General features: G+C 46.0%; 3 protein-coding genes across 4 annotated transcripts in view; 1 reads left to right on the top strand and 2 right to left on the bottom strand.

The window, feature by feature from the left end:
* pik3c3 (phosphatidylinositol 3-kinase, catalytic subunit type 3) overlaps positions 1-1,916 on the bottom strand; it is a 13,765-nt gene extending 11,849 nt beyond the window's left edge. The window contains exons 1-3 of one of the 2 annotated variants that reach the window (XM_056575420.1): positions 1,474-1,916; positions 783-971; positions 362-505 (exon numbers count right to left, since the gene is read on the bottom strand). In XM_056575420.1, the coding sequence (XP_056431395.1) occupies positions 362-505; positions 783-971; positions 1,474-1,538 (398 nt within the window). In that variant the 5' untranslated portion in view covers positions 1,539-1,916. The remainder of the gene's footprint in view (positions 1-361; positions 506-782; positions 972-1,473) is intronic. The other variant, XM_056575421.1, reaches the window with a different exon arrangement.
* A 2,328-nt stretch (positions 1,917-4,244) lies between these two features.
* On the top strand, positions 4,245-5,362 carry msmp1 (microseminoprotein, prostate associated 1). The gene is made up of 3 exons (XM_056576197.1): positions 4,245-4,356; positions 4,584-4,692; positions 5,200-5,362. Exons 1-3 carry the CDS (start codon positions 4,245-4,247, stop codon positions 5,360-5,362), a joined length of 384 nt encoding a protein of 127 aa, XP_056432172.1.
* Positions 5,363-5,880: 518 nt separating this feature from the next.
* The window catches only part of rgp1 (GP1 homolog, RAB6A GEF complex partner 1), a 7,643-nt gene continuing 2,698 nt past the window's right edge, over positions 5,881-10,825 (bottom strand). The window contains exons 4-9 of the mRNA XM_056575446.1: positions 10,604-10,687; positions 9,404-9,553; positions 8,919-9,065; positions 8,296-8,423; positions 7,362-7,539; positions 5,881-6,737 (exon numbers count right to left, since the gene is read on the bottom strand). Coding sequence (XP_056431421.1) covers positions 6,514-6,737; positions 7,362-7,539; positions 8,296-8,423; positions 8,919-9,065; positions 9,404-9,553; positions 10,604-10,687 — 911 coding nt within the window. The 3' untranslated portion in view covers positions 5,881-6,513. The remainder of the gene's footprint in view (positions 6,738-7,361; positions 7,540-8,295; positions 8,424-8,918; positions 9,066-9,403; positions 9,554-10,603; positions 10,688-10,825) is intronic.

Genomic DNA, 10,825 nt, shown 5'->3' with positions numbered 1-10,825 from the left:
CACGACAAGGGGCAAGATGGAGGAGGTGGAGGAGGTGGAGGAGAAGAAGAAGGAGAAGAAGATGGAGAACGAGCAGGAAGAGAGGATAGGAAGAAAGAGAAGGAGATGAAGAAAGAGAAGGAGAATGAGAGGTAGAAAGAGATGAAGAAGGGAGAAGGAGATGAAGACTCATTTGATAAAAGTGCATTACACTCATTCCACACAAGCAGAAGCTAATGAAACACTGAGTATAACTAGACTAACACAGCATGTCGTCACCATGGCAAGCCTCAGGTCAATCTGTCCTTTCGCTTCCATTCAGTCAGCGAATCGAGCGACGCTGGAGGGAGCGGATGAGGACATGGAGGGGAAAGGCACTCACCCATACTTTCCAAACAGGGTGACGGTGGTGCCACCTACAGGGACGGCTCTGCCCGGGCCGTAGACGTCCCACACGGTGAGGGCCACCTGGGCACTCTGGGGCAGGTCCGGGTACTTGACCTGTAGCCGCAGCCATTCGTTCCAGCTACGTGATGGAGAAGGGAGGGAGCGAGGGATTGTGAGAAGTGACAGCAATGACAGATTACAATTTTTGCCTTGATCCAAAAAAAAAAAGAGGGTGGGCAAAAAATGTCTACTAAAGAACTACATATGGGAGAAAATTGCACCTGAAGGGTACAAAGAACAAATTGTACACAGAATAAAGCCTGAAAGTTAGGACAGCCACAGAAACACACAACAAGCTTTCATCGTTAACTGTCATCATCATCACTATACAGTTTTAAAGAAGGCCTGGGACTCACTTCCACCGGGTGCTGAAGGCCTTGTAGGAGGTGCGCACAGGCAGCGCCAGGGGCTTGCCCTCAGCAAACACCTGACAGGTGACGTAGAGGTCCGAGCAGTTCTCCTGGTAGAGGCCGGAGAACCGCAGCATTGGGTCCTGGAGCAGAGCCTTGTAGCTCTTCTGCTCTCGTTTGCCTTCAAGACTGCCACTGGCAGCATAGGCAAAGCAAACATGGAACATTTGAGAAGTCCACCATTTTGGTCAGGGACAAATTTTTGGCGTAATGAACAGAACACGTACAGTATAATCGCATAGGATGTATGATCTGATTACTTCTAAATAGTCCACTTGTGATGCAATGAGCAGTAACTAAATCCACGAGACTGGCTCGTGTTCAGATGACAGCACGCATGAGGACTACAACAACAACGGGACAATTGTGCCATATCTATTAAGTCATGGTGCTGTGCAAGACGACTGTAGTATAGTAGACTAGTAGTATAGTATAAACGTCAGAATAGGAAAAAATATATCCCATATCCATATATATATATATATACATATCGCCATACGAGAACAGGAAACGAGAATGAGTTACAGTTAGCATGTAGTGTTTTGCCTTGTAGCCTACTGTAAGTTGTAAGGCTCCTGTCATGTACAGTAAAGATTAACAGTTAGAGAACCCCTAAAGATTAGTCGACACAACTTACATTTTAAGTTGGACGTTAATGTCCAAGTCACAACTGTAGACATAGTTAAATTTGTCGGCGTCCATGTTCCGACAGCTAATACAAATGATATCTAAAAACTGACAAGTACAACATCAAATCTCCGACGGGAATCGGAGACTCTCCGATTTGTGGACTTGTCGGCTAGGCCTTGGATCAGTGCTAAAATATCCTGTATTTTTCTTCAGCGCCTGGTCTCTTTCCAGAACACTTATCCGGACACGTTCATTGGGCTATATTTACGTAATGAAAAGGAAGACTTCGGCTGTGAGCATTCAAAGTAAAGACATTATATTTACAGCTGTCTAACCGGGCAAAATTAGATGTTTTTGATAACTACACAACAACAGAGTGAGCATAAGCTATAGCCAGCCCAAACACATCGTTTATTGATAAGATCACTCTATAAACCTATCTAGAAGATCGGGATTTCATTGGGCTATTGGTCGAGTCTGAAGAGGAAATAGGAAGTGGAGAAGGCGTGGTTAAATTTAAGCGCTTACCATTTAAAGGAATAGTGCACGTGACATTAATGCATGTGACAGCAAGATTAAAGATATCGATCAATCCTTTCTTGACAAACCTAGCAAACTGTATGTTCATAAATATAAGCATGTTGCAACATAACATTGTTCATTATCTTGTCCAATACTATACGATATCAGATTAGCAACAGTGATGTCAATACAATATGACAATAATAATAAATTCAACAATATTAAATATATATTGCCACAAAAAAAAATAGGAGTATTTGCCTTTCTGTTCTGAGACTTCAGGGTGAATGCATAGAAGTAACCGAGCAGTTTAAAATGATCATTTAGAAATCGCCTCCAGTCCACACCACTCTGAACCTTGAATTTAACTATCTATTTAACTACCTTCCCGAAAAGGGGTGATGGCGTTACTTCCATTACTTCGGTGACTCAAATTCTCTCCACAATTAAATCACCCACCGGATCCCAATCAAGTGCACATCCATGAAACGCAGAAGGCGTATCACAGGGAAAAAGCTCCATCCTTTTCTGTTTGGGGGCGCCCCGCCCTGGTCCTCACCTCCTCAGAGCTCCGGGGTCAAGCCGCCCTCGGGGTGATTATATAGGACCCATTGGGGCCTCCCAGCCACCATCGCAATGGAAGACGAACAGGCTGAAGAATGTTTGAATTGGTCATCCAGAGATCATGTGTCTTTGATGTAATCTTCAAAGTTCACGCGGCGAGTCAAAGTATCAAACAGGGAGTGAGAGGGCCTGAGTTGTTCATCTGGATCAACAAACGACATTGTTCCCATCAGTATACAGGCCTATATATACGTATTGGCAAGGGTTTGGACACGGTTTGTCGCTTTTTACAAGAGGTTTGAAAGGAATCAGAGCTGTCATCCGTAGCATTGATTTATCTTAGGGAGTCAACTGTGAGTCATGCAAAAATAGACGCAACACGCTCTCCCTTGGGGGATGTTTGCTTGCGTACTACTGTAGTGGCACACCTTTCAGTACAAGCCTATAAAACTCATATTTTTTGCCCTTTTTGCAAGGCTCATGAGTCTCCATTGGCGACGCCTGATACGCTTTTTCCCTAAGATCAGATCTTCGAACCCCGGACTGCGACAAGGAAAAGTTTAGGGGGGAGAAAGATGAGCTCATGTTTTGTCCAGACCCGGGACATATGACTGTACTACGACTGACCCGACCTCCTTATCACCTGTTCCTTGTTTCTTTACATCTAGCTGATTGCGGGGGGGCTGTGGCCCGGGTTAATGCTAACCCTGTGTGTGTGTCTGTGTGTGTGTGTGTGTGAGTGTATCTCTTTGTAAGGTCCAAGGCAATTTTAAGCCACTGTAAACATGCAGGTGCGTAGATGTTTGGGCCCACATATTTGTGTGTGTGTGTGTGTGTGTGTGTGTGTGTGTGTGTGTGTGTTGGTGTGCGCAGGTGTGTGGGTGGGTGTGTGTGTGGGTGTTTGTTTAGGGCATGAGGGTTCCTTAGGACTATTAGTGACCATATTTTTTTAAATGCTATTATTCACAATAACAAAGTTATGAATATTGAAGAGCCCCACATAAATCAGTTTAACTCTACCCGTTAACACTGTTGTGAGAACGCCCGTGGACCTCTCATTCATGGTGATGCGTCGAAGTGTGTTGTACACGCGTACATTAAGAAAGGCTCAAGAACAGTGGGTCAAACACAAAGCCCGCTGGAGGAAGCTGAATGAATCGCATTCAACCATTCCACTCTCTCTCTTTCTCTTCATCTTCTTTCCTCCTCCTTTTCTTGGACCTAAACCCCTTCTCTCTCTCTCTCCCCCCCGCTCCCACCCCCTCAGCCCCCTCACCTCTGCTTAGTCACAGCGTGTATGTGTCACTGTTTCTCTCACTTTCAGGGGGTTCACGCCCGCTGAAGCGCAACGCACGCTCCTCTCCACAACGCCAAAAGGAACTTGTGCCAAGACAGCCCCCCCCCCGAACCCAGCAACATCACCCCTGCCTCTTCCCTATGGCACCCCAGAACCCAAACCTCCCGGCCCCCCCCCCCCACTTTCCACGCCATATGCTGTGACAGACCACGCCCCCCCCCCCCCTCCCCCATTTACACACACACACACAAACACACACGCATGCACATAATACGGCGGCACAGGCTTGAGGGAAGGTATAAATGCAGTGCTTCTGGGGCCATTGAGACAACCAGAACCTGAACCCGGGACCCGAGAGCCAGAGCAGACCTGAAGGAAGAGCTAGAGCCACAGACATGGGATCCAACGGAGCAAACCTCATCGCCTACGCCGCTCTCACCGCCCTGTTGATGCTGGTCGCCGGGGGCAGCCAGGCCGCCCCGATGGAGTGTCACTTTGACTCAAGAGGTGAGAGGAATCATGACCCTAAACCTGGCGGTCTCAACATGTGGCTGTGTGATACGTATGTAGTCTATAGAGTAGTCTATTGTATGATCTGAAAATTGCCGAAGGTCGGTCCTGATTACAAGTGGTAAGGAGATTATTCCCATCTGAGGCGGCATGGCCAGATACAATATTTTTGCAATCTTCGACAAACTTTGAAAAACTGAACCTCTCGTCTTCTTCCCTCACAGCGCAGTGTGGCTTTGAGGGGAGGAACTACACCATGGGGGAGACCTGGATGGACAACGCCTGCATGCAGTGCACCTGCCTCCACCCTATGGGTGTGGGCTGCTGTGAGACGTAAGTTGACCCCGGGTGGATGGATGCTGACTGTGTGTGTGTGTGTGTGTGTGTGTGTACGCATGTTCAATCTGCCTGGTTTCCTCTACAGATCTGCTTGTCCCATCTATCTATCTACGTATCCATATATTTGTCTGCCTGTCTATTTATCACTTTCCTCTCTCTATCCATCTCTCTCTTTATCTATTTGTTGGTCAATCGGTCTATCTGTCTTTCTGTCTGTCTATCGCTTTCCTCTGTCAATCCACCTGTTTCTTGTTATCTATCTATCTATCTGTCTATCGGTCTGTCTGTCTGACCATGGCTTTCCTCTGTCTATCCATCTCTCTCTATATCTATCTGTCTGTCTGTCTGTCTGTCTGTCTTTCTGGCTTGCTATCGCTTTCCTCTGTCCATCAATCTCTTTTCTCAATATCTATCCATCCGTCCGTCTCTCTTTCTGTCTCCCTCTCCTTCATGATCTTTCTTCCACCCATGGATGGATCTGACCCTGCTCCTCCACCTCAGGGTACACCGGCCAGTGGACTTCCCCGCGGGATGTGAGGTGCGCGTGGAAGCGGTTACGTGCAAAGTGTCCCTGGTGCAGGCGGCCGACCCCCGTCTGCCCTGCATCCCTGGGGAGAACCACCTGCTGGACCCCAGCCATGGGGCCCTAAAGCTGGGGGAGTAGCGAGCCGGCACAGCCCTGTGTCTCCACGAGATGGACACTTCTACGGTCAAAGTTTCTCAATGATGTATTCTGCATGGTCTGGAACCTTTTCACATTAAGAGTGTTTAAAAATATATTATTATTACTATACTAGTCTTAAAGTTGTAAAATGTAACCCGAAATGAGGATTCGGTTATTACAGATTAGCTATGTCTTAGCTTAACTTTAAATCATTAATGATAAGGGAATTATGTTGAACCAAATGCTGCTCAAGTGATTTTTTTTTGTTTTTGTAATAGATGGCTTATGGGCAAAGTTATGTGCAGTGCACCTTAAAATGTCCAAAAGTTTGCTACATTATGATGCTAGATCTTTTCACAAACTCGTTGCTATACACCTTTATTATAAAATGCTGTTTAGGGTGTATGTGTGATACTGTTTAAGGAGTGGTAAAAACTAAGTAAATCAAAATCAACTATGCTCTAGTGTAAATACCAGCATCTTTACGTAAGATAAACCACTTAATATATAGAACAGTTTATGTTGTATTTGATGTGCTACAATTCAATTAAACTCAAAATAAAGTGCTTTACAACTGAAATACTGTGTGAAGAAACAATTCTACAAATTCCTCCAAACCACACAGTTTTATTTCAGCCACTGTTTGTACAGCCATTGGGAAATAAAGCCTGGCCTATTTAACAGTGGAAATCATTGCATAAGATTAAAAAAAAAAGCTGTGACATATTGTTAATGTGCTTCAAACAGTACAGGCAAACAACAGAAAATGAAGAGAATGTCAAATAACAACAGTGAAAGCTGCGATTTAGATCATTTCTCTCCATCTCTGAAAAGGAAGATCAGGTTTAAAGGACTTGCATGGAAATCACAGGTCAAAATACTCAAAACAAAGAGGAAAAAAAAAATGTTGCATGATGTTGCATACATATAAAGTCTATTCACCATTCTGCATATACAATATCAAACATTTGCATTTCTTCCCAGAATGCTTAGCTTATTTTATGAAAAAAAGATATACTTGTTAGCACACAGTTTGGTTCAGATCACACAAACGCAAATAAGTGAGCCTCTGCATAAGTTCACGACTTGACCCTTCCCGTTCGTAGAGCACCCCCTCTCAAGTCCTTGACCAATAGGAACACAGCAAATCATCAGATGTTGATGCAGTTGGTCCCTGTAAACTGGGACATGTACGAGGCCAAAGCCGGGTTGGTGGGCAGCACTTTGATTGGCAGGTCCCAACTGAAAGTGTCCACGTCGACGTTCTCCGCCCCCGTCCAGACTGTCACCTCTGATTGGTTCTGAGTGATAGTGGGCGGTTCCATGGGCTCTCGGGCGGTGACAAACTCAAAGTGCAGGCGCCACCTCAGGGTAACTGTGGAAGTTAAAGTACACAGGGAAACATCAGGTACAACGTAGGAGCACTTGGTTGAACTGCACTTATACATTTAAAGGTTCACGCCTGATTTCCACCGGGGACGTACTCGCCGCGGAACGGCTCCGTCCTCTACCCTGCGTTGATCCCCACCGGGCGCGTAACTGCAGCGTAGCGCTGCCTTTCGAGCCAGCCGTATTCACACGAGATCACGCGATAATCCTAAACCTAATGTACTCACCATCCACTCCCGAAACTACTGCAATTAAATGCCAGGCTTTGTCCTTTCTGATATTGTCCTTATTTCTTTTTTATTGTCTCTCGTCGTCCATGTTGCCGACCCTCTGAGACCCTTTGATTGATTGTCTGCTGACCTGCTGCCACCCGTCATGATGTAATGTTGATGTGAAATTGTGATAGGCTACATGAGCTGAGTATTGTGTTTTATTTTGAATATTGACCGGATGCTCTATGGCTTTGTTTTGAGCAACGTTTGCTACGGTCCACTGGGTAGGCAGGTACACTGATCTAATCACACTCACCCCTGGTGGTACAATATGTCACCTTTCACAGCCACAACAACAAAAACCACAACGACGACGCCTGGTTCTGAGAGCGGCGTACCGATGTCGGTGCTGAAGCCCGGCGTGATGTTGAGCGGCACGGGGAGGGAGAAGTGGCTGGAGGCCGTGTGGAGGCAGGGCTCCACGTGGCGGCCGTGGCCCGTCACGCTGACCGCCTGGCCCGGCCGCCGCTGGTACGGCTGCTGGATCTCCTCCTCGCTCTGCAGGCTCACCGAGTACTGAGGCGGCGGGGGGGAAGGGATTGGATTGAAAATATATTAGTAAAAAAAAAAAAGATAAGCAATAATAGAAATTCAATTAACTGATGAAACAAGTGGACAGTTACAATTAAGTAATATTTACCCATTTTTTTTAGCAATGAAAAACAAAAAGGAATAGAAACTTGCTTTACCCTTTCAAAAAGGGGTAAGAAAAAGAAAACTTGGATGGTGGAATGTTGAGGCTGGCTCTGGTTAAGATGTTCTTGTGGTCTCCCTCTAGGTATCCCTTTGAGCAAGATGCCCATAACCCCTTCCTACATAAACTCAATGAGATCAGGCACATTTTGAACTCGCTTTGGACAACAGTGTCTGCGGGCCTATACAGCAACAGACGGTGGTGACGATGCAATGCACCGTATTGAGAAAACCAAGAAACCATTCCTGAGATATACACAATACAATATACATGTGTATATGCCTCCATGCAGTACAGCACTTAGGCTGCAGTATACAATGTACTGAGTGGAGTACTTGGGGCCCAATACAGAGTACTAACAATGCAGTACACAGTACTGGGATACACAAAACTGAATACAGAGTACTGAAAAAGTGTGAAAAATGACCATTTAATTCTTCCAACACACACACACACACACACACACACACACACACACACACACACACACACACACACACACACACACACACACACACACACACACACACACACACACACACACACACACACACACACACACACACACACACACACACCTGTAAGCAGGGGATGTCTCCCTCTGAAAAGTTGAAAGTCCCGATGATTTCCTCTCCGAGTCTGTAGGCGATCTTGAAAATGCAGAACTTGGCCACTTTGCCCCGCATGTTGGTGATGTTGAACATGCCTGGGGTGAGCAGGGGGTCAAAAGGTCACATTAAACTCTGTCTGAGGTCAGAGTGATCCTGTATTTGACAGCAAACAAGGACTACCAAGACATGTCAATTAGTGCAGCTTGAAATCTAAAAAAAACACCACACTAAACCTGTACTTTGAAACCTTTTCCCAGTAGGAATCCCCTTTTCTATATCCGATTCTCAGATATTCCACAGACCAACATTCTTTAAGAGGGAATAAAATCCAGTTTCCATTTCATAACACAGCAGTATTTTATGGTTTAAAAAAGTTAATGTTTACAAAAAAATATGATACCCGGCTGCAAGAAGCAGAATTCAGTTGCCTTGGTTCCAATAGTAAGCAACTGATGCAATATATGGTGTCTTCACATAGAGCAATACATAACTATGTCTGTAGTGACAACACAAGCCACCAGAGGCTGCTACACAGTGCAGCTTTAAGCTCTGTCGCTGTGCATGACAGCAGCTAGGGGGGGGGGACTCACTGGGACAGCGGCGGGAGGTGTTGACCATCAGCGTGTCCAGGGCTCTCTCCAGGTGCCGGACGTCCCGGCGGCTGGCCTCCTCCTCCTCCAGGAAGGGGTTGGAGGGGGACACCTCCTCGTCCTGGGGGAAGGGAGGCTCTGGCAAGCCTGTGGATGAGAGGAGACGAGACGTTTTGAAATGACCTCATTCTGATGAACACTTAAATAGGAAAGTAATGTAGTAATTTGTTTCATATTGATGAATGATTCAAACATGATCCAGAACTATTTACAAGGATTATTTAATTTATAGGTGGTAAAGAGGCATCTTGCTCAAGGGAGCCCACAGGTGAACTGAGGTTTGAACCCAGAACCTTTTAGAGTAAAAGAAACCAATGAACCATCCTGCCCCCATAAGTGGGGTCTTATGAACTGGGTTGGAAGGGAAGGAAGGGGGTTAGAATCAAAGCATCAGCGAGTGACCCGGTAGGTCGCCGGCCCCTCACCCTGCAGCACCAGCACTCTGAAGGGAACCCGCAGCAGTTTGATGGGGGAGTTGACCCTCTGGCATCCGATGGTGAGCTTGTAGACGTACTTCACCGCCTGGCCGCGGAAACTCGGGGGGCCGTCCACGGGCACCATCTCACTGTAGGCGTCTGGCGGAGAGAGGGGAAGATGAATGTACAGAATGAGTCGTCTGCAGAGAGGCCAATCTGGGCACTTGGTTAGGACTGAGGTTTCGTGCCACATGCAGTCTTAAGCCCCTTTCACACATCGTTCCCGGAAAATGACTGGGATCACATTGCAGGCATTGCGAGTGATGGACGCTATCCACACATGTAGCTTCGTTCAGAAACATTTCCGTCTGCCGCCCGTTCAACCATGGCGAAGCGATGCCGGAATATGGTCCCAGAGACAGTCCAGCAGAGGGCAGTAATGTAACACTGAGAGGAGCTCCCTTATTTCGGAATCTGTCCCATTTCAAGGATTATTTTGTAAAAGGAGCTTGATTGCAAAAAACAAAAGGAGCTGTATTGATATCGTTATCAGTTCACCCAAAATGATCGGCTCGAATGATTGTCTCACTCTCGGAGTGAGAGGAACTCCCTTATTTGGAAACGCGGTCCAGAAAAAAAGGAGCCTGTTTGCAAACATAAGAAGCTGAAATTACTATTGGCTCCCCCGGTAAGGATTGGTACGTTGAAATAAACACTTGCCGATTTCATATACGTCCTCAGTGGAGACTTGTGATTGGTACTCTCGCTCTACATTAAAGAGCCATTTATTTGCCTGTACCGGCATTGTGACTGCTTTCATTCACAGCACACCTGTACCGGCAGTGACCTGGAAATGTTACTAGGTCTTGAGCATGAAAATTGACGGTGCAGTTGACCACGCATATCAATCCCTGTTCACATTCACATGACCCCATGCAGGAAATGTTCAGGAACAGTGCAGGGTAAGATTACATGTGTGGAAGGGGCTTGATTCTAATAGTCTACTAATGCAGTACAGTAGCATTACATAGACTTAAATCTGATCGATCAGCCAAACAGCATTCAAACAAACATGGAAATGTGGTGCTGTACTAGCATTGCTCCAGATCTACACTCCAGTCAACACTTATATAATACAACAGACAATAACGTAATCTCAGAATCTCTCCCTTCTGTGTTCCATGCACGCAAATTCCAAGTACATCTCACATGTCTTGCTCTCCCCGGGGTCCAGACGGAGGTCACAGAACAGTATCTTTGGGGGAGTGTCCAGCATGCACTGGCCTCGCTCTCCTGGGGAAAATAGATATTTCAAACAGGTCAGTAAAGGTTTGAACTGTATTGAAGATAGTGCAAGTGTGACATTGTGAAGTTGGCCATTTTTTTTTAAAGATTAAGTTTATATCTAATTACCATTGCTGCTCCACTGTT

The sequence above is a fragment of the Gadus chalcogrammus genome, chromosome 17, assembly GCF_026213295.1.
Source record: "Gadus chalcogrammus isolate NIFS_2021 chromosome 17, NIFS_Gcha_1.0, whole genome shotgun sequence".
Taxonomy (NCBI): Eukaryota; Metazoa; Chordata; class Actinopteri; order Gadiformes; family Gadidae; genus Gadus; species Gadus chalcogrammus.
This window is presented reverse-complemented; position numbering and strand designations above follow the sequence as displayed.

Bases quoted from the DNA above. Each gene is read 5' to 3' on its own strand.
- msmp1 (XM_056576197.1), top strand. From the start codon at position 4,245: ATGGGATCCAACGGAGCAAACCTCATCGCCTACGCCGCTCTCACCGCC. The intron at 4,357-4,583 runs GTGAGAGGAATC...CTTCCCTCACAG, and splicing joins GTGTCACTTTGACTCAAGAG to CGCAGTGTGGCTTTGAGGGG. The intron at 4,693-5,199 runs GTAAGTTGACCC...CCTCCACCTCAG, and splicing joins GGTGTGGGCTGCTGTGAGAC to GGTACACCGGCCAGTGGACT.